General features: G+C 39.3%; 1 protein-coding gene across 2 annotated transcripts; it reads right to left on the reverse strand.

Moving 5' to 3' along the window:
* Positions 1-955: 955 nt before the first annotated feature.
* CEP152 (centrosomal protein 152) lies at positions 956-23,005 on the reverse strand. Of its 2 annotated transcripts, XM_027688555.1 has the most exons (27): positions 22,888-23,005; positions 22,144-22,266; positions 19,591-19,691; positions 19,318-19,384; positions 18,809-19,108; positions 18,177-18,345; positions 17,380-17,520; positions 16,317-16,456; positions 15,821-16,021; positions 14,312-14,459; positions 13,547-13,638; positions 12,590-12,753; positions 11,813-12,014; positions 10,870-10,983; positions 10,617-10,747; positions 10,309-10,437; positions 10,028-10,163; positions 9,632-9,811; positions 8,861-9,130; positions 8,274-8,405; positions 7,354-8,004; positions 5,731-5,905; positions 3,771-3,843; positions 3,576-3,682; positions 2,666-2,822; positions 2,288-2,391; positions 956-2,065 (listed from the first exon to the last, which is right to left on the reverse strand). In XM_027688555.1, exons 2-27 carry the CDS (start codon positions 22,228-22,230, stop codon positions 1,254-1,256), a joined length of 4,983 nt encoding a protein of 1,660 aa, XP_027544356.1. In that variant the 5' UTR covers positions 22,231-22,266; positions 22,888-23,005; the 3' UTR covers positions 956-1,253. The 2 variants fall into 2 exon arrangements, with proteins under 2 accessions (XP_027544356.1, XP_027544357.1); XM_027688556.1 differs by lacking the exon at positions 8,861-9,130.
* Positions 23,006-24,447: the final 1,442 nt, after the last annotated feature.

Consider the following 24,447-nt stretch of genomic DNA (forward strand, 5'->3'; position numbering starts at 1 on the left):
CAGACTAAACTGTGATGTTCAACTCCAAAAGACCAAATAAGCAACCTTACAGCAGTTAAACATTACATATGAAAGGCACATATATAATCTTTGAGACAATATTCAGTATTTTTTCTCCTTCTGATATCACAGGATAGCAAGCAAAACCTTTTTTGCTTACATTTGCCATATTACTGTTGATTTGAATTGCTGGCCCATAACCATACTATTAATTGCAACACGTAAGATTTAATCACCCACTGTGTAAGCCAGCAGCAAAACACCTCTGCTCCTCACAGGATCACTAGAAATGAAATGTCATCCCAAGGAAAGCAAAAAGTCCAGGAAAAAGGATACATTTTGCAATTCTCTTTAAAATGTGAGCAGGCCTTTAAAATAGGAGCTTTCTAAGTCTCAGGAGGAACATGATGATATCTTTAGCTTACCCTGATAAACTTTGCTGTTGAAGAAACACCTGCAAAACGTGGTCATTCTAATTGGTACCTTTCTTCTGCACAATTTAAGCTATTTTTTGCTTCCAAAGGGAAGAATACTTGAAATGTGGTTTGTTATGATAATTTAATGAAAAATGCAAGTATTTTTGCTTTTTTTGTGGGAACACAAACAAAGGCTTACAGGGGTCCTTCAGAATGAAAAAGTCAATTAAAATACTGACTTCAAACAAATCCCCAAACATCTCTCATTACGCTCTGAAGGAATTTTGATAACCATTAATAAAATTACCACAAGTTACAGTAGCTTTGTTTTAGATAAACACTGCACTGCAAGCTAAATTGAATATAAAAATAGATTCTGTTTAATAAATTTGTGTATAATACACTATAAACAACTATGAAAGTGTTATTACAAAGGTAAACAAAAGTCTGCATTAATATTTCAAGTAACTTGATAAAATTTGTTCACATAACATTCAAGATGTGAAATATTGATCATGAAATGGACACAGTAGAACAGATTTTCCTCAATCCTCACACTTTTATTTAAACATCAAGTCAATCTTCTTTTCCTTCAAACAAGGAAATTCTGGTATCAGTTCAAGTTAGAAAGTGGACTATTAAAAATCACTATCTTGCTGATGAGATTTGGGATCCCACACCATTTTTCTCCAAGCATTTGTTGCAGCATTTTCCTCCATCTGAATCTGATGATGCTTTGGGTTGTGGGACAGCAGAATTTGATTTGTCAGAGTTGAGGATGGAAGTATGCTCTGTGTTTGTTATCTGCTGGTCTCTACTGTAAACTTTTGTGCTGCTTTATGTGCTGAGAAACTTGCCACTGCCACTGGAAACCTCTCTCCAAGAAGTAACGTTTTCATCTGCAGGGGAAGATGACCTGATGTGAGGAAACTCTTCACAATATACAGTCTGTGCTTGAACATTACTACTGGCTTTTTGTTGAGGATACAAGAGAGGCAAATCACCACAATCCAGATACAGGCTTCCATTCCCAGAACTCCATTCACTGCTGCTTCCTTCATCTCTTCCTGGAGTGTCTTTAAAATTAAATTCCTGAATTCTCTTAGGCTTAGTTTTCCATTTTCCACATGATTGGATATATTTATCCTCTTTTGAGACTGTTCTTCCATTCTTGCCCTTAAGCATGTGATGAGCTGGCCCAGAGCTGGTGTGGCCATTTGTAACGCTGGGTTCCTGCATATGTTCTAATGTTCCCTGACAAGCAGATGGAGGAGCATTCTGATGTGCTGGATTACCCGCAGCACACAAAGGTCCTTTGTCTACATTTACAATAGGGCCATATTTTTCTCTTCTTCCATCTTCATTTGGATAAAACTCTGGTAGAGCACCTCTAGAAGCACCATCCAGACTTTTAGAATTGCTCTGAACACCCGCAGTCACTGTTTCACGAAGCATATGTTGAGTTACGGTCTGTGTTGCATCAAACTGCTGTCTCAAGTCACGTGGCACACACTTCTGGACAACTTTATCACTGGCTGTCTCAGTACTGCTTTCACCACATGATTTGCTTTCCATATGGTTTGACCTGGTCCGAAGCACACGATCTCTTTTGGAGCACTCAGCTCCAGGCTCAGAAACTAAATGCAGAGCTAGAAGAGGAAGGAAGGAAGTAGATTAATTGAAGGTAATGTTAATACTGGAAGAAAAACTAAATTCTTTTGTTTGTTTTTAATAGAGAATCATAAGCATTGTCAAAATATTTACAACATTAGCAAGCTTATAAATAAATTGTACTTCACTTTCCATCTGCATCTCACTTTCATTACTACGTGTGTGAAATCAATATCAAGAAGAGAACAACTGTGGAATACCTGAGCGGGTAGATTTGCCCTGGGGAATGTGTCGAAGAGGTGTTTCAAGTCCCTTAGCCATTGTAGCCAGTTTACTGGCAGCATTCATTATTTTCTTTTCAGCTCTGTCAAGAATTGCAGAACACGGGGGAAAAAAAAAAAAGACCAAGTTTTAGGGTAATTCCTTTTCAACTCTGCATTTTACTTCAAGGTAATGTTACTGAGAGTCAGAAAATACTGAAGAGACAGTGTGCCAGACAGCTCAGCAGTGACCCCACGCCAGTGTGCACAGACTGGCAAGACTTTGGGTTGGGCACTGTTTGCTCCAAGGTGGAGCAGACTAACATCTACACACCTCTTGCAAAGCCAACAGTAACTTCCAAATGTATTTGAACTCACCCTTCATGTTTCCCATTGTCAGTCAGGAGCTGTTGAAGACATGTCAAATAGTATTTGCGCATTTTCCGTGCCGTCTCTTGGCGCTCTCTCAGAACCTCCACTTTAATCATCTCGGCAGCTCGTTCCTTACTTTCACGGATGTAACAAAGCATATCGCCTACAAACACACTTCATGAGTACCAGTTTTCCCCCAGAGTGGGGAAAAAAGCCAACACCACAAACTGGGATAGTCTGGCAGATCTGGAACGAGTCAGCAAGGGCATGGATTTAGCTGCCAACATTCCACCCAAATCCTTGCTGCCTACTGGATAAACACCAGTGCAGATCACAGCAGGTTAATATGATGCATCAGAAAGGAATTCAGTTGTCTGGTCTGATTCTGCATCTTAAGAAGGAGTAGAAAACACTAGGCATAGGGATTTGGGAGGAATGTTGGCTGGTAAAATATTGGTCTAGAAACTCTTCAGTGGCAGTGCAGCTGGAATTTGGGGACCTGCTGTACTCAAGTAAGAGCTGGTGCTACATTTAATCCTCTCTCCTCAGCCAGAAAGTTTCTGATTAAGCCAGAAGGCAGGATGCAGCAAGAGAGAAAAGCAGATTCTCTCTCAGGACAAACTGCAGGTCAGGTAGGTTTTTTTATTTGAGAAACAAGATCAGTTTCAAAATACACTTTAAAAGCCATAATTCAGTGCAACAAAGCAATGATGGTATAACAAGGCTTCACTCAGTGCAATGATATATCAAATATTATAGCAATAATTCCATTTCTCCCATTCAGTCTAGTAAGAAGGAAAAATTTACTTCTCATTTGATTTGACTGCCAGATTCTTGTCCAAGCTGGCTGAAGGAGGAAGCAATAAGGTAAATTATATTCCTCCACTAACTTTTTAGGTAAGACTTCAGTACTTACACTTAATCTTGCTCACAGCTTTGATGTAGTGAGCACGCATTTCTTCCAGACCTTTCACAGAGTCAGAGGATCCACAAGGTTTTGAGATGCCTCCCTTTGACAGTGTCCTGAAATGCATATAAGTCACACTGCACAAGAAAAGCAACTTACATCTTATAAAAAAAAAAATCATCTTGTTTAGCTTTTTTAAAATACCTTGGTGGTGACCCCTGGTCATTCAGTTTAGTCTTCATCTCAGAGTCTTCTGTAATTAGAGCCTTCTCATTTTCTATTGAAAAGAAAAGGAGGCAAACCATAATTCACTGCACTTCTCTAAACTGGAGTTCAACAGAAGTTATTACATAAACTGCTCTCTCTGGTATAAGAGCTCAATGTCACAGAGCATGGTCAGCATGTACAGCTGTCGCAGTAACAAGCAGATAGGAATTGATCCCAATGCACCTCAGTGAAGTCTGAATACAAAAGGCATCTTATATGGTAATTAAGTAAACTTAAAGTCTTCATATGCCATTACTAACACTATGCTGAAAGCAAAACTTCTGAGATACCAAGTGAATGTGAAGAGAATGGATGGGATAAAAAAATAACAAGGTTTGTCTTGATAAACATTGGAAAAGAGTATTAATTTGTGGGTTAGCAATTGTGCCTTCTTTGAGGTGGAGAGATAGAAGATAAAGCTTGTTTGGTTTTGTTGGTTTGATGCAGGGTTTTTTTCTTTTTGGTTTAAGGCTAATAACCAAAAGCCAGTATTCACTCAAAACTGTACAATACAACAGACAAGAGAATCAAGGCTGTCTTTAGGTGACTAACCATCCTAACCTTGGACATGCTCTGACTTAGCCTCATTTGCTTCACAGCAAGCTGAAGATGTTTGTGGGCCATCTCCAGCTCTCTTTTCAAGTCCTGGCACATGGCCTCCCTTTTTTCAAGCTCCTGGCAGCAATGTTCACAGCAAAAATCTTCCTGAGACCCAAGACTCCTTTTTGTACATTTCTCACTTGCAACAGTAACTGCTAAAAATTATACATCAACAAGGGACCAAAAAGAAAAGAATCAAGCCCAACATCTTTCCAGTGCTCTACTTAGTCCTCCTCTTGCTGGACAATTTAACGCTTTAGTCCAATTAAACAAATCACAAGAGGCTGGAACCCTGTTACAGAAGGTGCAGCAGCATCTATCTGCTCATAGAGCCCTCACAGCCTCAAAGCACTCCCATCAGTTTGAGTTCTTCAGTCAGCAATGGGACTTGTAGGTTGAATGGTTTTGAATTTTTTACTTATTTTTTTTTTAACCAACAGCCAAGCAGGGTCTTTTGAAGTCAGCTGAAGGAAACTGTCCCAGCTGGAAAGCCTCATATGCATCTGAGTCTAGTTAAGGAATACACAAAGACTGGGCTCCTTCCAGGAGAGCGACGGCTGCTCTCCACAGCCAGGACAGGGCGCTCTAGAGACAGGAGCACTGCGGTGCTTGTATTGTTCTGTGTTAATAGATGGTTTGTTATTTTGGTGTTAAAGGAATCCAAGCCACACTACAGGCATAAAGCCAAAGACTCTCTTGGGTTCTCTTGCTTTATGTTTTTCAGTTGTGTAAGAACTCAAACTAAACAGAAAGCCCCAAGGAGATTTCTGTCCCTCCCATGAAGCTTTTCCCATCTACACTGTCTCCAGCTTTGCCACAGTGCATGTGCCAGCTTTAGAAAGAGCTACAGTGCTGAAGTATATACTGGGGGGACAGTAAGAGAAGAAGGAAGGGGGGAAAGAGAGAAATATCACCTGAGGATTCGCATTTTTTCAACTACATTCTTGATCAAAAGGACCAGAAAAGACTGCAGATGACCATGCCAGGTGAAATATAATTCTTGACACAATAATACTTTTCACATGAATGCAGAATTCCTTGTCTTGGCTAATGTCAAGAGCAAGTAATATAATTCAATCTTTGAAGCTCTGATTTAGCATTACCCATTTATGAGACAGTTTAGACCATTCCCTGCTCACCATGATAAACACTGGCTTGCATATGAGCTAATAATAATATTCACTAATTAACTAACTTTGCACTGGGGTCATCAATAGGCCATTGACTATTAAAGACTGCTATTAATAAGCTTAATTTGATGATACACAATTTGCCAGATTAAGATCAAAGCAAATACCTTTGTCTGTTCCAGTTTCCTGCAAGGGTGTCTGTCTTCTTAATCTCCTTTGTGCTTCTGCTTGGTGTCCAACACTGCACAAAGGAGTTCTGGCCATGTCCCCAGTGTCTCCTGCACCATGTTGCAGGTTAGGGTATGATTCTTTATTTGCATTACTCATTAACTCTTCATATTTCTGCAATTGAAAAACACTTCCTGAAAACTCAACACATAGTAAAAAGTGTTCCACACCATCTTAAAAGTAGGCAAGTAGTATGTTATGCTTAAAAACAACCAATCCTGGCCACCAAGTGGCTTTACTCATTTTAAAACAGGTACTTTAAACCTGCAATAGAACTGTAGGTTGCAGCTCAAATTGTGAGGAAAATAACTATTCTATGATATAGAAGTTTACTTAGTGTACATCACTGCAACAGCAGTACATGAATATCTTGAGTATGAATCTGGAAATGTGAGTAGCCCTTAAGAATTATACTGTGCCTTTGAATAATTGAAGTTAACCTGTTTTTTAAAAAGAGAGAAGGCATTACTAAGAAATTACAGAGACTTCACTAGATAAGGTGGTTCAAGCCAATCAAGGTTTTGAGGTCCAAAGGCATATTAAACAGTTTACCAGGAGACATTCATATCCATTACAGAAGGTGCATCAGACTTAGGAAAAAAGCTTCCTTTTCTCTTTACCATTGTGAATATGACTTGTGACAAGAAAACATTAAAGGTCCACTTTCTGAACAGAAATACACTGACACTAAAAAAATGGTGTCATTGCCATGAGAAATCACTACATAGTCATTTTCCCTCATCCCACCTTGTCTTGAGAAACAAGACATTTTCTCTGTCCTATTCTTGGATAATTTCCCAGCTTTTAAATGCCGGGAAGCAACGGCACTTCCGGTGGGATGCTCCCCATAAAAAAAAAAACCAACTTACTACAAGCATAAGTATTGCAAGAAGAGGAATCTGCTAAAACAACAGAAACAAATGCTTTTGGACAGAATCTGACTCAGCCCCAAACTCCTCTAGAAGAGGGTGGGACATCTTTCCTCATTTGGGCAGGCACGTTGAAATGGATTTCCTAGAGCCACAATAAAATTAAGCAAGACTATTATTCCCAAGACAGAACTGAATAACTGACAAACTGACCAACTACAAAAAAAGGATTTACTGTTTCCATCCTTATTTGCATAAGAAGGAGGGGAAAAAAGGCATAAAACATGATCTATCCAATCACCACTAAAAACTGGATTTTGCAGCTATGCAAAAATCCAAGGAGAGTTCTGTCATTACAGCCCATCTAAGAGGTCACAAGGAGCCTTCAACAGGCTCCCAAACTTAAGAGGGTGGATTCATCTCCTTAACTTATGAGTCTCTGCATAAATTACACTCCTAACCTGTCTTTCTCTTCTTGAAAGATTAAAGACGTCAAAGCTACACCCATCCTTTGCCTTTTCACTCGCTAATGGTAGATTTAGCCTTCTAAAGGACTCCTGTTTATCAGTGAACACAAATGTTGAATTTCTTTTTCTCAGGATTACATGGATATTCCACGTTGGGAGAAAACAGGCCCTAGTGACTTGTCAAATCCCTTCTCTGAGTGGCAGTTACAGTTTACAGAAATATTACCTCTTTCCATTCTCGCTCTTTCTTTTCCAGAATTGTGCAAACTGTTGTCCTATAGGCCTTCTGTAAGCAGGCCTTCAGTTTGTCTTTGCACTGACTGTTTAATTGAACATGAGAGTCAAAACACTTGTCCTTCAAAGAATGCTGACTATGTGTGCACTTGACTAGTTCTTCATGAAGTTCACTCAACAGATACTCAAGCTCAACCAGAGTCTTCTCCTCATAGCGATTAACTTCATCCTGCAGTCTCTTGGCTTCCTGAGCCTCCCATTCTTGCTGCTTTTGGTCTAGTAACATCTTTATTTCTGCTTCTTTCTGAATGGAGAGATCATTCTTCTGCTTTGCAAGATCCTCCCTGGCTGTTGCAAGCACCTCTTTAATCCTGTTTCTGTGATCATCCAAGAATGATCTGTAGTCTCTCTCATTTTGCTCTTGTATCTGCAGGATTTCCTCTTGCTTTTCTTTGTTCCACTGTGCACGGGCCTTTGCTAGTTCTGCTTTGATGGCTGCAGGGATTTCTTCTTTCTTTAGCTCCAATTCCTTCCTGAGAGAAATTATCTTTTCTTCAAGTTCTTTCACTCTTGGTCCAGATCTCTCTGTACTCTCATGTTCTTTCTTCCACTTCTCCTCAGCAGCTGAGAGAACTAGGGCTAACTGGCAAATATATAACAGTCATTGTAAATACATACACACATTTATAGACACACAAAATATAACTCTGAGTCATTATCAATCTATTGGAGATATTTTCAAGTTATTTAATAAAAATTAAACCTTTATAGGCAAAAAAATGGATATGGACCAGAGTGCACAAGAAACATCTTTCCTCAATGATTTCCTGCCTATGTCTACATTCATTCCTCAGTAACATATGGGATTTGGAAGACTGAACTGTTTATCAGTACACAAATATTTTGGGCTACCTGCTTTGCTGTGGTCTCTTGGTGTTCTTTTTCCCATTTTTCTTGTTCTATCTTTAGATTTAGTTTGTACTCTTTGAGGTCTGTTAATTCTTGCAGCCACTTGGCACGAGCTTGGGTTAAAGCTGCATCTACCTTTAAACAGACAAAAAAACCTACTTCAGTCACCACCCCTGAACACATTTTTATTATTAGTTTCATGTAACAGTGCAAGAAAAGACTTCAGTTTGAATTGCCCGTGTTTACAGAAATTAAAATAATTGGACCAGCAGCATCTGATGCATTTTTTGATGTAAAATTTATGCCAAAATTATGAATATTAAATTTATTTTTAACAAAATTATTTAAAATCTAAGTCAGTGTTGCTCAGTTCTGCTCAAAATTCCTGTAAAACTTGTTCAACAGTATGAAAACAAGCAACACACTACAGCTTGTTCAGAACTTTTTGAAAACTATATTTCTAATATAGCAAATATCAACTACTGAGCTTAAGAGGAGTTAGTGGAAGAGACCACTTTCTCTTTTTTAGGTGACTTAGTTGCACACAGCAGTTTCACAGGCTCCAGGCAGACAGAACAATTATTTGTTACCTGGCTGGCAAGATTTTTATGGTATTTATTTTCCAGTTCTAATTCAAATTCTTTTAAGGCCTCTTCAGAGGCCATATTTTCTCTCTGAGCCTTCTGGATTTGCAGCCTCTGGTCTTCAACAGTCCCTTCTAACTCTTTAGTTGGAACTTCATCCACAGCTGTTACTTGGTCAGTTTGGCAGCTGCAGTCATTACATTCAACTACAGTTCTCATTTCTTCCAGCCTACTTTGCCATTCTCTTTCTATTTTTGCAAAGACTTGTTCTTTATTCTAAGGAAAAAAATATTTTTTAAGAAAATCTCCCCCACCATGTCCAAATAAATAGAATTTCACTGGTGTTTAACAAACAAAACTCTGTTTACACCAATAATCTTCCCTAACAGGAGAAGAACAAAACCATGCACAGAGAGGAGAGAGTTTGGTGACTCATCACAGCTTTCTTCTATGGGATAGGAGACACAAAGGACTTCTAATAATTGAATTAAACAATAGAATGTGTAACCACTCTCCAAGGATCAGGGTGGAAAACTCAACATATTACCAGCTGTGACATTCAGGATATTCTGTTTGTTAGTTTACAAGATCTAGGGTTTTTTGAATAAAATCTTAAACGTATAATACTTAATGACTTCTTCTGAGGCTCTTAAAATGACAAATCCTAAACAGCCACTTCAAATGGCAGAACAGCAGCACATAAATCTACATACAAGTTCTGTTTCTGAAAATAAACAACAAAAAAAAAATTGAAATTCCCTGATCTGAGTTCCATACCTCTTTTTCTTCCTTCTCCCAGTGAACTTTAGCTAATGCAACTTTCTCTTCAACCTGCTGTTCTTTTTCTTCCAGCCACTTCCTCTTTGCTGCTATCATTGACCTGTTGTGTTTCTCTTCAAGCTCAGTCCTCAGAAGTTTAAGAGAGACTTCTTTTTCCTCTACTAGCTGTTTCTTGAGCTAGACCAAAAATAAATACATGAAGTATTCTCCAAGGCACAGCAACTGCTCTGGTACAAAGCAAGGAGAATGCATGAGATGCAACTCTCTAGAGCCTGTGCCCTGATCTTACTGATAGTACCTAAACAAGAGATTCGCCTCTCAAAAGGAGATGTTTTAAGATGTTATATCAGAGGTTGGTTAGATTATATGGTTTATAGGTGTTTCCATTTGTACCTTTTCTTCCTTCAACTGCTGCTCTTGTTCAAACTTCTTCCTCAAAGTAGCTTCCAAGGTGTCCTTCTCCCCACAGACTCCAATGTAACATTCCTTCACTGCAGTCATCTCTGTGTTCAGCTCCTCTATATTAGCCCTTCACAGGACAGATTATTCATTATCAATTGGATTTTACATTGACAGGACAGCAAGCCAATTTTAAAATAAGTGTCTCTAGCACTGAAGGCCAGACAGGAAATGTGCAAGTTTCAGTAAAAGTGGAAAAAAATAGCAAGCCTTACTTTAACTGCGAGATTGTCTCTTCATAGGTCTGAATAAGCCGCTGCTTCTCCACAGCAAACCTCTCCATCAGGTCTTTCTCAAAATGTGCCTTTGTATCTTCATGATGTTGCTGGTAAGTTCTTTCACATCTACAATTTCAAGAAAGGAAAATAACTATCTAGTTTTCTTCCCCCATTTTTAAATGGGGTTCAACTTCTCCTTAAAAAAATACCTTTCTAACATAAACCTCCTCCTGTACCTGAGAGCTGGAACAAGATTATACATGTGGGCTAAAAATCCACTAATTAAACGATGTTAACAGACTTACCTGTCAATGGCTTCTTGTTTATCATGATCAAAATCTTGAACCATCTTTCTCATCTGACAACAGAGATCTTGATTTAAGCTTTTCAGTTTTTCCTCATTTTCCTTCAGTTCTTCAATAGTCAAAGCATGGGCCTGGACAAACAGGGGTTATAAGAATCTTTTCTAATCAGAGCTCTTAGCACAGGGCAGGGTTTTTTTGTGTTGTGGTTTTGTGAGTTTTTTTTCTGCTGGGATAAGCAGCATCTCTGTCTTACCTCAACTTCCTGCAGCAAAGCTTCATTAGCCTTTTTGAGTCTCAGAACTTCTTCCTTTAGATTTTCAGAAACCAAAGGACTAGCCACTGGAGTATCAGTTAGATTTGTGACAGGCTAAAGATAAATAAAATAAGGATATCTTTCAAGATATAAATGATTTAGAAGATAATGCTTAAAAAAGTTAGAGCAGTTAAATAAAAATTGTATTTAAAAATATAAAAAACACACCGAAAGAAATTATTGCAGTGCAAGATATAACAGTATCACTGTTACTCTGGATGAATCCTTGAAACTCAGTATCATGAAGGTTTAGAGAAGCACACACTGGATGTTGTGTTTGCAAGATGAATGACTACTATCATCCAACAGAGAGCACAGCTCTCCAGTACACTGTAATTCTATCCCACATCCGCGTCACAATGTATAGATTACAAAAGCAGATATTACAGGTCTGATCAATTCATAGAGGGAGGTAATGGAGTGAAGAGAGATGCAATATCAAGGAGATTCCTTGCTGATCAAATTCCACAGTGAAGGCCCTCTGAAGGCAATCAGTTCAATGTTCCATTGGTATAAACTAATAGTAGCACCAGCTTTCTCTGAGAAATTGCAAGTCCTTTCGGCTGAAGAAAACCTACTTTCTCCAATGAAATGTACTTCTGAAAAAAGCAGAGTGGCCATTAAATGCTATCAAGCAAGACAGTCGTGATATCAGAACTCCCCTAATAATGAATATGCTGCCCAAGTTCTGCTCTTCAGCCTTTTTCCTCTTAACCAATACAAAACAAGGCATCATCCAAATGGCAATACTTTTCTTAAGAGTTGTTATGGATACTCAGCTATGGGTAAATTTTTGATCCATTCTCATAAGAAGTTTAAATGCTGGTTTTGTTCACCAAAAACCACTGATACCTTACTTTCAAAGAAGTGTAAAAGAACAAACCTCTGACTCTTTTGATGCTTTTTCTGCTTTCAATTTGTATTCCTCTAGTGTCTTCTGGCAATCTTTAAGATCATTTTGTAACTGAGTAATCTGGTTTCTCTTCATTTTATTACTGTTTAATAAACGTTCCAGCTCAGCTTTTAATTCTACAATAATGTCGTCTTTGGAGAGTTCTTTATCCATGTCTCTGTTCTGTATTGCACTATCAGGGAAGACACAACCAGTTCAGTATTTAAAAGACAAAACACGTTTATCTGAAAGGTAGTTGTAGCAAAGACAAGAGCAACTAATGCTACCAGAAATACAAATGTCTAAGACACAATAGAAAAAAGAATAAGAACATGAGTACAAAAGCTTTTTATCAAGTTGCAATTAATTTACAGAGAATTTGTTAATTCATCTGTTTCCCCAAAAGATTCATTCTCACATCATGTGAAGTATTTTGAGACAACTCAACTGGCTGAAGGTAAAAGACAACTTTAGCTTTAAGTAACTATGTGGAGTCTGAGCAAAAAAGGTGTCCATGAATACAATCCATACAATTCAAGGAATAGTAACATGGTCCCTATAAAATCTAAAGATTTATTAATTCATAATTCGGCAACCAATTTATGGTATTAGTTCAGTTTTCTGTTTCCCAGATTACCTGGCAATACGAGCAGTATTTCAAGTATCTACCAAAAACCTGTAGTTGATCCAGTAAGACCATCTTTTACACATCACTTGTATAATTTTGTGAGGATTTTAGATTTTCTTTCTACAAGAATCACTCAATACCTGGAGAACTTTGGTTTCTTCCCAGTGATTTTTTTAATTCCCAAATCTACATAGGATTCACCCAGGTTCATATGCTGCTCTCCACCTGCATCACTCAAAAATACTCCAAGCTTGGCAGCAGATTCATACAAAGCTATTTCTTCCTTCAGTTCCATTAATTCTTCCTGAAAGAAAGAGTCAGAAAAAAAATTATGCTGAGCAAAGACTCCATGAAAACATATCAGGCCCATGATAATTCTTCCAAAGAAAACAAATACTTGGAGCTATTCTTTCTAAATATAGCTGTATGTAGTTGAACCACCTAGCATTAATTTATTTATACTATCATTTTTGATACCTCTAGCAAAGCACATGTTAAAACTACAAATTAGAATATACGGAGCAACAGAAAATATTCCCTATTGTTCTTACTACAGTTCATATTTCTTTTGCTCTTTTGCTCTTACTTCTGCTTTCCTGCTGCCCTTGTATAGTAAAATGGATGACAACAGAAAAGTACATAGCTGGAAAAACAGTCTACTGCTCCAGTACTTTGTAGGATTCATAGCTTACAAAATGGCAGATTTAAATCCAATATATGAATTGAATTGGGAACACAGACTTCCACTCATATTTTACAGAAGACTCTCTAGCATTCCCTTTTGCTGACAAAAGGTAAATTTCAGAATACACTATCTCCAAATTCCCAGCACACTGAATTTACATTCTTTTTTTTTCCCCTAAAGGCAGGTTAGACCAATGTAGGGGATCAGATGTGTGTCCATACAGATGTCTTTCTGTGTTTTAACTTGGGAGGGCAGGGAGGAAGTCCAACATGCAACACTGGAAAATGAAGCAGTCAAAGGAGATGTGCTTGTTTCCCCAACAAATTAAAAGTATTTCAAGCACCAACCCCTTAGCTACAACGCCCACCCCCATCAAATTAAAACAGTAAAATATTTAATAAAATTAATTAACCTGCAAAGCCTTGTTCATGTCATTGCTCATCATGTGTGCAGACTGAGCTTGTTGCAATTGAAACCGTAACTGATTTGTCTCCTGCATTGAGCCTGTTGCAGGAAAGAGAAAGGAGAGAAAGAGCAAGTCATAAACATGCAAGAAAGACTAAGCAATCTGCAAAAAGATCTCTGTTAAAAATAGCAGTGTTGATTCTGGCAATAAGGAGTACTCTGTTTCTGTTTCCTTGAGCTCACTAACAGCTACTAGAGACATTACTATAGAAAGACTTTCATGAGTAAAGGTAGGCAGAAGTCAAACACACAAATTGCAAAGTATTTCACAATCAAGTGATATACTAGATGATACAGGTTTCCAAGAATCAGCCTCCAGCTCCTAAAACAATTCCTTTCTCATTAAGATTTGAATTTAGAATGGCAATTCAAGTAAAACACCTTAACACAAAACTAAGCAGCTTGTTCCCAAAGGTTGTTGTCTGTAGAAAACAAAGTTTACACATATGCAGCACAGAATACATAGGAAAAGTTTAATCTTTTTGCTTGGGGGTTGGAGGTGGTGTTTGCTTTTATTTGTATTGTTTTTTTACATTTCAGTCTAGACTTAACTTTATTTAAATCTGACTAAGGCACTGCAGAGGAAATGGTCTAGTGCACATTTATCTCAATGTTGATTTCACTTCAGTAGGGACACTGATATGCAATTTCATACTTAGAAAAACTGAAGACATTTCTGCAAGGATAGATAAGGTATGAGTAAAAGGCTGACCTGTTTGCAGTAAATTTGCACATTGCTTTTGGCTTTCTTCTAGGCTTCTTGTCAGTCGATTTATTATTTCTGTTTTTTCACATTTGGTTTCTTCCAGCCTTTTTTCAAGCTGCTTAACATGGTCTCCTAGATTTTTGCAAAGCTCTTTCTAGGAAGAGAGATCATTTTTACTCACATTACAAACATCTAGCCATTCTGAGCAGGAGACAAATAATCAATCTGATACCTAAATGGGTAGAGAACAGCTAAATCAATCACAGATCAAATTCTATCCTTGGCTGACAAGTCACTTCTTGCAGCACCAAAGTTCAGCTTTCACTAGGAGACAGTAAGTGTACTCATATATAAACATACATGGATGTGAACCATTTCATATTTGCTAGAGCACTTGGTTTTCAGCACATCAGATTATCTCCTGTAATTACTCACATATACTCAGTCTACTGCAGAAAAATCAAACCTTCACGTTATTTATATTAAGCCTGAGCTTAACTCAGTTTATTTTAACTGAGCTTAAGCCAAGCTAGCAAGGGCCAGTACTCTTTAAAAGAGGAACTGTAGTTTTTTCACATGATATACAAAGTAGACTTTCATATGGCATTACTTAGTTACCCACACAGACCTGGGAGGCACAGTACCTTGTCTTTATACCTGTTAACTCTTCTCTCAAAAAACCAGGAAATCTCTCTCCTTAAATAACCCAAACATGCTACCATATATTTTGCAGCAGAGACAAAGTTGTGCAAGCTTTGTTGTAGTACTAATAGACAAAAATTTAGCAAGGCATTCTGTTCAGAAGCAAGTGCTAGTTACATTTTCAAACATAAACCCCATTTATTTTTATGTATATTTATGCTGAGACAAGAATCACAGAAATTCAATTTTATTTCCTTTATTTGAAATAAGAGGACAATTAATTAAGGCCTGATTAGACTACATTGCTTGAATATGTCCAATAGTGGATTCTTACAACATGCTCTACAACCATGTGACACAATCCATATCAAACTCCATCTCAAACACAGCCCTTTTCCCCCCTCTCTCCTTTTAAATCCTTACTTCTAAAATAAAGTGAATGTTCAGTGGTTAGTCATCCTTGATCATTTTGAGACCAAATCTTGACAAAAGACTGTTTAATAAACAGTTTTTCTTGTTTTTTCTTACAAGAATATCACATTATTTTTTAATTAGTTCTTTTCTTTCCCAGAGTTACTTGCAGTACTCTTCCAAAAAGAGACTGTGCACAGAACAAAAGCTCAGGAGAGCAACTAAGACAATGAATTCTTGCCTCCTCTGCATCTGCTATGCACAAAATGAAATCTGAACTCACAACCGCCTTGAGATGTTTATAAAAACATATCTCATAGGCTTCCTAATATTCCTTCCATTTTCTTAGCAGCTTCCAGAAGGAGTTATTAGAATTACAGGTCAAGAAGTGCAGTTTAAGAAACATGGGGATTTCTACAGCCTCTCCAGTACCATACTCAGCATCCTAAAATAATTTCTCACCTGCTCTCGGAGTGCAGATTTTGTAGTATCAAGTTTCTGCTCTAATGATAGCATTTGCTTTTCATACTTCTGCTTTAGTGCTGAAACAATGGTCTCATGTTGTTCTCTGGCTCGCTGAAGGGCATCTGATCGCTGAAGTTCTAACAGCTGCTTTTGCAAGCTCTCCATGGCCACCTCTGCCACCTTGGATTGCTTCAGCATCTGTAGGAACAGTATTAGAGTAGCTCCCAGTTACATATGTTTTACTTTTGCTCCAATATTCTGTATGTCAGTTCAGGTTTTCTCGTGCAAGAGTTGCTAGAAGTCCTCAGATAATGCCTGGGGTTTAATACAAACTACTTTCAACAGTGGATCCTATTAATTCATTATATACTCAGCTTCTGAAATGATCATGAGCAGCATTCCAAAAAACTAGCACTAATGTTTAATGCAAATGCATCACACAAATAACTGTAAAGGTCTTCCACAATAAACAGTCTGAAAATATTTATAGTACCTGCTCCTCATTGGCAGTAAGAGTCTGGATTTGAGTTTCAAGGGCCTTGATTTGACCTTCAAGATGCATCTCCCGTTCTTTTCCATTCTGATAGAGTTTCTGAGACTCATGAAGACTAAGAGCCAAACCATCCTTTTCATCTAAATAAAAAGACATAACAATTGTGTGAGAAACATGGCCAGCCACCCACGGAACCACTGCATGGAACACAACAGCTCAGTATCTGCTCTACAGAGCCATTCACTCTCTCATACTGCAGGCAATAACAGAAGACAGAACAAAAACAGTCAGGCTCCATCCAGCAACCCCTGTCTCCTGGTAGCAGGAAGCACTCCAATGTACTGTTTCCACAGGGGTTCTGAAGGTACAAGCCCCATCCTGTCAGCAGTAGGACCTGGCATCTGACCTGCCATCATTTAAAAGAAGAAACAAAACAAGTCCTCTGGAGAAACAGCCAAAACACAGCAAAATGGTTGACAGTTGAAGTTTTCCCTCTCCTTTGCTCCTTTTGCATTCCAAAAACTATATTCTTAATTCTTTAAGTTCATGATTGGTTTCGTCAGTTCCTATAAGAAATGGGAGACTAAGAAACCACCAGTGTCCACTACACAGAGCTTCTCTCTATGTACAGTCTGTGAAATGGTTTGTTAAACAAGCCACCACAAACAAATCTATTTTTTTATGTATGTACACTTCTCCTGTTGGAGTTTGGGTGTTCTGGTGTTGGTTTGGGGGATTTTTTTTTAATTTTCTGTACTTTCAACAGACTACTTCAGCAAACTTCTCTTTTCTGTACATTTGTGATCCCTGACATGCAGGGACTCTGGAAAACAACAGTGGTTCTGAAAATGCAGTAAAAGTTAAGACAGTTATGCAGTCAAGCACCAATCCAGAGCATTTTCTTTAGAACAATGTTTGGGGGAAGAGGGTTAGATGCATATAATCCCAAATCAAGTTTATAAACATGATAACTACCTACAGAGACACTTTCTAAATCAAAGTTTCAGAATTATAAAGTTGCTAGATATGAATGAAATATAAGAATTAGCACAAAACTTTTTACCTTTGACCATCGAAAGCTGATGATTTAAATACCTAATCTGCTGTGCACTCTTCTCTAGCTTTTCATTAAGTTCTTCCAGCTGTCTTTCTCTTGCTTTATTTAGAACTTGAAGTTGAAGAATCTGCATATTTTCTGAAGAATCTGCCAAATTTCAAATAGCATGCAAACAACTCAGCACAGAGACCAAGAAAGTCATCATCATCATCATCATCATCATCCCTGCTCCAAGATACTTTTTTTTATAGTGCTAAATTCATTGCTGAGCTACAAAGTTGCATCATTTTTTTTAACCCACATTTGATTCACATCACCCAAATTGCTCTGGCAGCAATGGTTGAAGAACAGTAGGAAATACCAACACAATTCAAACTCGACAGCAAGCCCAGATAAAGGTTTATCTGCTGTGAATTGTCTTGTGGCCACTACAAATTTTCAAGATGTTTAACAAATGTTCTGCTATTTGAAGTGTACCTGACAGACATATAGTAAGTCACTATTTTCCAATATTATGAAAAGAGACAAAGTGCCAGCAAGACTTGACATCAAGCCATCAGAAATAATTTCTTTCAGTCTCACCATCAAAAACACATTTTTAATAGCCTGAAATGCAAATACCCTGAAAATCAAAAACCCTGATCAAAACCACCCAATTTCTAAATATAAAAGATCATATACATCAACATACTTTTAGTTGTCTTCTTACTAAAAAAACTGCTGAAATCAACGTGTTTTCTATTGCTGATTTCCAGTGGACTTTTTACACAAGTTTATTTCAAGTCTAAGGAGCAAACACTTACTTTCATCATTGGCCAAGAATTCACGTTGCAAATCTTCAAACACTTCATTTCTTCTGTTTCCTTCTTGGACTACTGGAACATTTTGATGCATGCCATTTTGGTATGGTTTGTAAGTCACTTTGTAAGATTCTGGTGATTGGCCATTGACAACATCGGATGCAACAAATTGCTGTTGTGACAATACAGAGATAAGAGGAAATAAATTAAAACCACACCTGCGGTGTTGCTCAAGAAAAATATTTTTCATTTTACAGGTTGACATTAAGAGTTCTAGTAGCTCTTCATTTTCAGGTTCCAATCCAGCACACCACGTAAACTTGACAGAATCTTTCATGTGAGCTTACACTGAAGTGGTAAAGTGTTAACTTCAATAAATAAGCACTTCAGTGAATCACATTCATTCTACCTCATGGAATTCTAACAGGCAATGGAGGTTACAAGAGAAAAAATCATAATATGAACATATGAAAATACAATTATTTAATGTTTCATTGTTTTAAATAGGCTACAAAAGCCTCCCATCACTGCTTAAACTGACAGTAAGAGACTGAAAGCATCAGGAAATATTAATACCAAAAAAGATCTGTGAAAACTTTCCAAGAGATAGAAAAACATATCAGCTTCTGACATACCTTAAGATGTTCCTTTGGAGCATCTGGAAAATTTATTATTTTATTCTGCTGATTGTTAAACTCTGGTTTATGACCACTTGTATACGGCCTGAAGTTGTCAGGAAGATGATACACATTGTTTTGTTGGTAGCAACTCGGAGAGTTAAACCCATCTCTACCAAGATACACATCATCAGGATCCTCTTGACCGTTCTGGCCACGGTAATCTTCTTTAACATCATATAAATGTTTCTCCTCTTCATCATTTTGCTGGTCACACAAGAATTGTTCAGGGTACATATTTTGTCCTTGTTCATAGCCCTATAAACGGATAAGAGGTTTAAAATTGCTCTCTCAAAACTCAGATTTCTCCCCACCCTCCTTTTTCTGAGGTTACCAGCCCTCAAGTTAGAAACACTTCAAATGAACAGCAGAACATGAAAAGTATTTCTCTAATGAATTCAAACAATAGTTAGCATGTTATTATGAACAAGAAGTTCATACTAATTACATCACTGCTCCAAGCTTACATTTTGAGGATCACTTATCAATGGATGATCGTTCCACCTCCCATCGTGCTTCCCAGGCTCATGTGATCTAGAGAAACACAAGCAAGTTACTTATAACTTAGGAAAAAACAAAGCAAACCACCTCTTCTTAAAGTAAGTGGCATCTATTTACTGCAAACTGCACTACAGCTTCCCTTTTACTTGGCTTGCTTTTACACATCTCATCAACTGAGATTTTGCTCTGTTCTCAAAACCACAACATAAATAATTAAAACATGGTGCCAAATGCCTTACTGCTGCTCAGTCTCCTGAATGCTGCAGTCTGAATAGCTGGAGAGCTGGTCTCCACTGTCCTCCAGCATATCATGGGGAAGGTCTGTCAACAGTTGTTGCAACTGAAACAGAACAAACAACATTCATTATATGCTTTTCAGAAGAATACCTACAAGTTCAGTCCAAAGAGAGAGGCCAAACAGGCCACTTGCACAAAATCCTGGTGTTCTTCTCCAAGGAAGAGTCTGTCCCACGACAGACTACTTGTGAAGAATGGTCTGAACAAAAATCATGCCAAGTATTCTCCTCTCCAAATCCCAGGCAAGAGAGGTACTGGACACTCAAAACATGCTTTTTCTGAGGAATCTGGATGGAAATCCAGATAAGAAATTCCCAGTCAGTGTTACTAGGTGCAAGAAGTCATCACTGCAACAATTATTGGTCTGCTCACGTGTTCAGGTGAAGTCACCAAGAAACTGGACACAAACAAAGAAAAATACCACCAATTCTAATTCAGAAAATACAGTTGTGCCACAAAAGAAAAAAAAGAAAAAAAGAAAAAAGAAAAAAGAAAAGAAGAAAAAAACCACAACGAAAACATACCTGAACTTATTTGTTATAAGGATTCCCACATAAAATGTACCTCTATCAGTTTTCAGAGAGGCTTTGATATGGGGCCACACACTGGGTTTCTTGTAGATCTGAGCTCTCTTTTTCTTATTAGGTACCTTGACAGCTACACAATATATTCAGAACTTTACATGCAATTTCTGAACCCTAACCCTGTTTTTCTCTGAACTCACAAAGCATGTATTAATATTAGCAGAAACATTAGCTGCCCCATGATACATCCCTTGTTGGGTTTTCTTTGTTGAAACAAACAAACAAGAAACCAGAAAACAAAAACTACCATCTACAAAAGGTTTATCTTTAAGAGACCATGTTTTCTCAGATGCTATTTTAGATGCTCTCTGAGACAAAAGGATAGGCCAGAAGGATAACTTTTTAAAATGTCTACAGGACAAAGTATCACCAAAAGTTTTTTCCTAGAAATTCCTTAGTGGCATGAAGGAGTTTCCCTGTCATGAGGGTATTCTCTAGATTTACTATATCTCAGCTCCAGGAAGCAGGAAAGTGAATATCATTCACTGAAGATCCTCTTTCCTTTGCCCCACTTGGAACCAAGCACATCCTTGAGCACCATAGGTCTTGCTGGTCTTGCACTGCTTTAGAAACTTGAAACTCAAGAGACAGCAGTGCACACATAGTTCACAACCTCATCAGGAGAGTTAACACTTAAACAGAGCTCAGTCTACCAGGTGAGCTAGCACAGAACTCCAGATGTTGGTAAGGGTTACCCAGTTCTTAAGTTAGTGCCAAAGTACTCTCCCACCATGAAGATCTCTCCGATTTTCGAGAACCACCTGATTTGTGCTGGCAGAGAACTTAAACTATTGCAAAGTCTCTGATTACTCTTCACCAAGGAACACGGCAGAGCCTGTGTTTCAGCCTCCTTTTACCAGGCTAAAAGTCACACCCCACTGAAATACTTACATGTAGCTTTGTGAGCCCCACCCAGCCCCAGCTCAAACGTGCCTGACCAACAAGGATCATCACTGACTTGTTCCAAAGAGGCTGCTTTGTGCCCCTTGCCTCTTGTCCTGTCACTGGGCACCACTAAAAAGAGCCTGGCTCCATTGCCTCCCTTCAGGTGTTGATACACATTGATGAGATTGTCCCTGAATCTTCTCTTCTCCAGGCTGAGCAGTCCCAGGTCTCCCAGCCTCTCCATATAGCAAAGATGTTCCTCTCAACACTCTGAACTTATAACCTTATTTATCCACTGTCTCACTAACCCACTGTCATAACCCTACAGTTATTTCACTGTTCATTCTCCTGCACAAGCACGACATTCCTTATCCAGGTAGAAAGCTTTGGAACAGACATCAGATTCCCTATGGTGCTCTCAAAAGCATCTCTCCAACACATTTTCGTGAGCACTTGTTTCAACATTTCCTACACTCCCCTGGAGTGTACTGGGGACATGACTGTGATTTACCATCCTCTAAAAACCATTATGCACATTCATGTTTTGCCAACTAGCTTTATGAAACAAAAAAGAACAGAAACATGTTTCAATTCCAAAGAAATCTCAAAATTTGGAATATATTTTTCCAGACACTTATGTGATTTATAATCAGAATTTGAGAAATAGCTCCTCATTCTTTTCTAAGCTAACCAAATTTTCAAGTGAAGGAATTGTTGCTTTCTAAGTATTTGTAATAAGTGAAAAAGCTATCAAGAAATAAGAAATGTAGGTGACACCAGCCTTTTGCATTTGATCTACTGCATAGGCAAAGAGTAAAGCCTTCCAGCCACTACATACAATCTTAAAATGCAGCATCGCATTTTCTTTACTTTTTATGCTTTATAAGAGTGGCACAGTCTGACCTCTCTTTACTCTTACCAAAGACAACACAAAACATTTTTCTTTCTTTTTAAACACTTAAAAACGAGAAACAGGAAGAAGCTAAATACACAAGCCCTCAGATTTAATTATTTATTCTTTTTCACCTCTTGTTCTCTTGCATAATCTTCTTGGTCATAGTCTTCATCTTCATGTTGTGTTTGCAGAGCTCCACTATCAAAGTCAAGGGACATTGTTTTCCAGCAACGTTTCTGTGTATCCAGCAAAACCTATCACAGGTCAGGCAAACAGCACGTGAGTGAAACAGGATAGGAACCAAAAAAGCACCACCCTCACTTCCTTAATTATGTAGCCAAACACACACAAAAACAGACATTTTTGAAACAGACATTGCACATTATCAGTATCATTCACTTTAATTGGGTTGCAGGGTAACTTACTCCCTGATGAAGATCCTCCTTTGGGCACACAGCTGTAGCACCTGCTGAAATCTCCACTTGGTATAAAGTGAGCTTTACTGGAGCATAATTTGCGAGTTAAACGCCGGTATCTCTGTGCACCCCCTGTAACACCCGGGACCCCTCAAAGGGGACTCTGAGGCACCCCGGCCCCCCAACCCCGCACAAGCCGCACACGACCACCCGCCCTCTCCCCTTTCCTTGGAGCCCTTCCCAGCCCGGGAGCGGAGGCAGCCGCACGAGAGAGCCGCGATCAGTCCCGGAGAGCCGGGCCGGGCCGGGCCGGGGCAGCCCCGGAGGCGCGAGGTGAGCTCGGCCGCCGCCACCTCAACCCCCTCAGGGCGGCGGCGCGCGGCCATCGCTGCCGTTACTCGCTGCACCTCCGGCGGGGTCCCTGGGGCCGACGGAGCGCGGCCCGATCCCCAAACCCACCTTCACCGGCGGGGCCGCCACAGCCACGGCCACGCTTCCGCATCACACCCGGCCCGCGTCCGACGCGATGATTGACAGCCGCGGGCGCCAACCAGCGGCCAGAACCGCGCCCGGCCGTGTTGACTGACAGCCGCGAGCGCCAACCGCGCGGGAGGGCGGGAGGGCCGAGGGCGGAGAGAGCCGCGGGCCCGCCCCCGCCGATTGTTTGAAAGCAGGCGCGCATGGCCGCGGGAACGAGCCCGGCGAGCTCATTGGCCGAGCAGGCGGCCAATGGCAGCGGCTGTTTCATGGAGGGGCGGGGTTTCTCCGGGGCGCCATCTTGCGGCGGGACAGGGCGGTTGCCTGGCAACGCCCGGCCACGGGGTGACGTCATGCGCCCGCGAGCTCGCCCTCACGACAGTGTCACGATAGCGCTGAGGGATCGCAGGCAGCTCCCCTGGCCCGGCACCTTCCCCAGGCAGCCTTCATAGGGTGCTCGGGGAACCCGCTCTGCCTCGAGAGCTCAATTTCCCTAAAAAATTAAAAGCTGCTCGCTGAGAACGAATTTCTTCTACAGAATTGCCTGTAGGAAGCATTCCAAAAAAAGAAGAAGAAGAAAAAAGAAAGAATAAGCCCCCAAACCGAAAGGTTTTGTGGACAAAGGATGTTCGTTGCAGTTTGTAACAGCCCCGTGTGAAGACTCGCCCCCAGCCCTGACAGGGAAGGGGAGCGGTGGGAGCGGAGGCTCTCGGGTCGCTTGTCACAATTTTACTGATGGAAGCGAGCACCTAATGCCTTTCAGTGAAATTTATGGGAGCTTTGAAACAAATGGACACGCTATGCCTTGTAAATGTGACATTATAGGCGAAATTAGCTGGTTTTTCCAGGGGGATTCTAGTAACCATCAGAACAGATTAACCAATTCTCAGCATTGTGACAGGCATTAAATGACTCAGAAACCAACAAAAAAAAAAAGAGTCTAAATGTGTCTGAAAATTCATATTGAATTTCTCAAGAACAGTAATTTGGAAAACTTTTAGGCAACGTTTTTCTTTTTAGCATAATTACTTCTAAGAGCTCCACACAGGAGCTGCCAGTGTACTTTACATGAGATGGCTGCTCCACAGAGCAGCATGAATTAAAAAAACAGCATTAATAACTCAAGGCATATAAATGTTAAAAACAAAAAAATGATAATGAATATAGTTTATTCTAGGAAACAGTTGTCTATAATGCATGGATGTGTTGTGTTTGATTTGTATCTGTAATTAGTTGGATTCTTTGCTTTCTGTCACATCAAGACATTTTGAGATACTTGTTTATTGCGGTGGCACCCAATTACCTACCTTTCCTTTCTTTTCCTTCAAAGTTCTGCTTCAGACACTTAAAAAAGATTCAGGAGCATAAAAACAGAGATTTGGGTCTTTTTAACTTTTTAAGCTAGTGATATTCAAAGAGGGAGACACAGACTGCACCATCCTGTGATCCAAACATCACACACTGGCTGTGGATGTCCTTATGCATTGGTAAAGTGAAAACTGATGAAGTGAAAAAAGTCCCTGAGTCAGCATCTTGACTGGA

Source organism: Neopelma chrysocephalum, unplaced genomic scaffold (assembly GCF_003984885.1).
Source record: "Neopelma chrysocephalum unplaced genomic scaffold, ASM398488v2 Primary Assembly neopelma1_75, whole genome shotgun sequence".
Taxonomy (NCBI): Eukaryota; Metazoa; Chordata; class Aves; order Passeriformes; family Pipridae; genus Neopelma; species Neopelma chrysocephalum.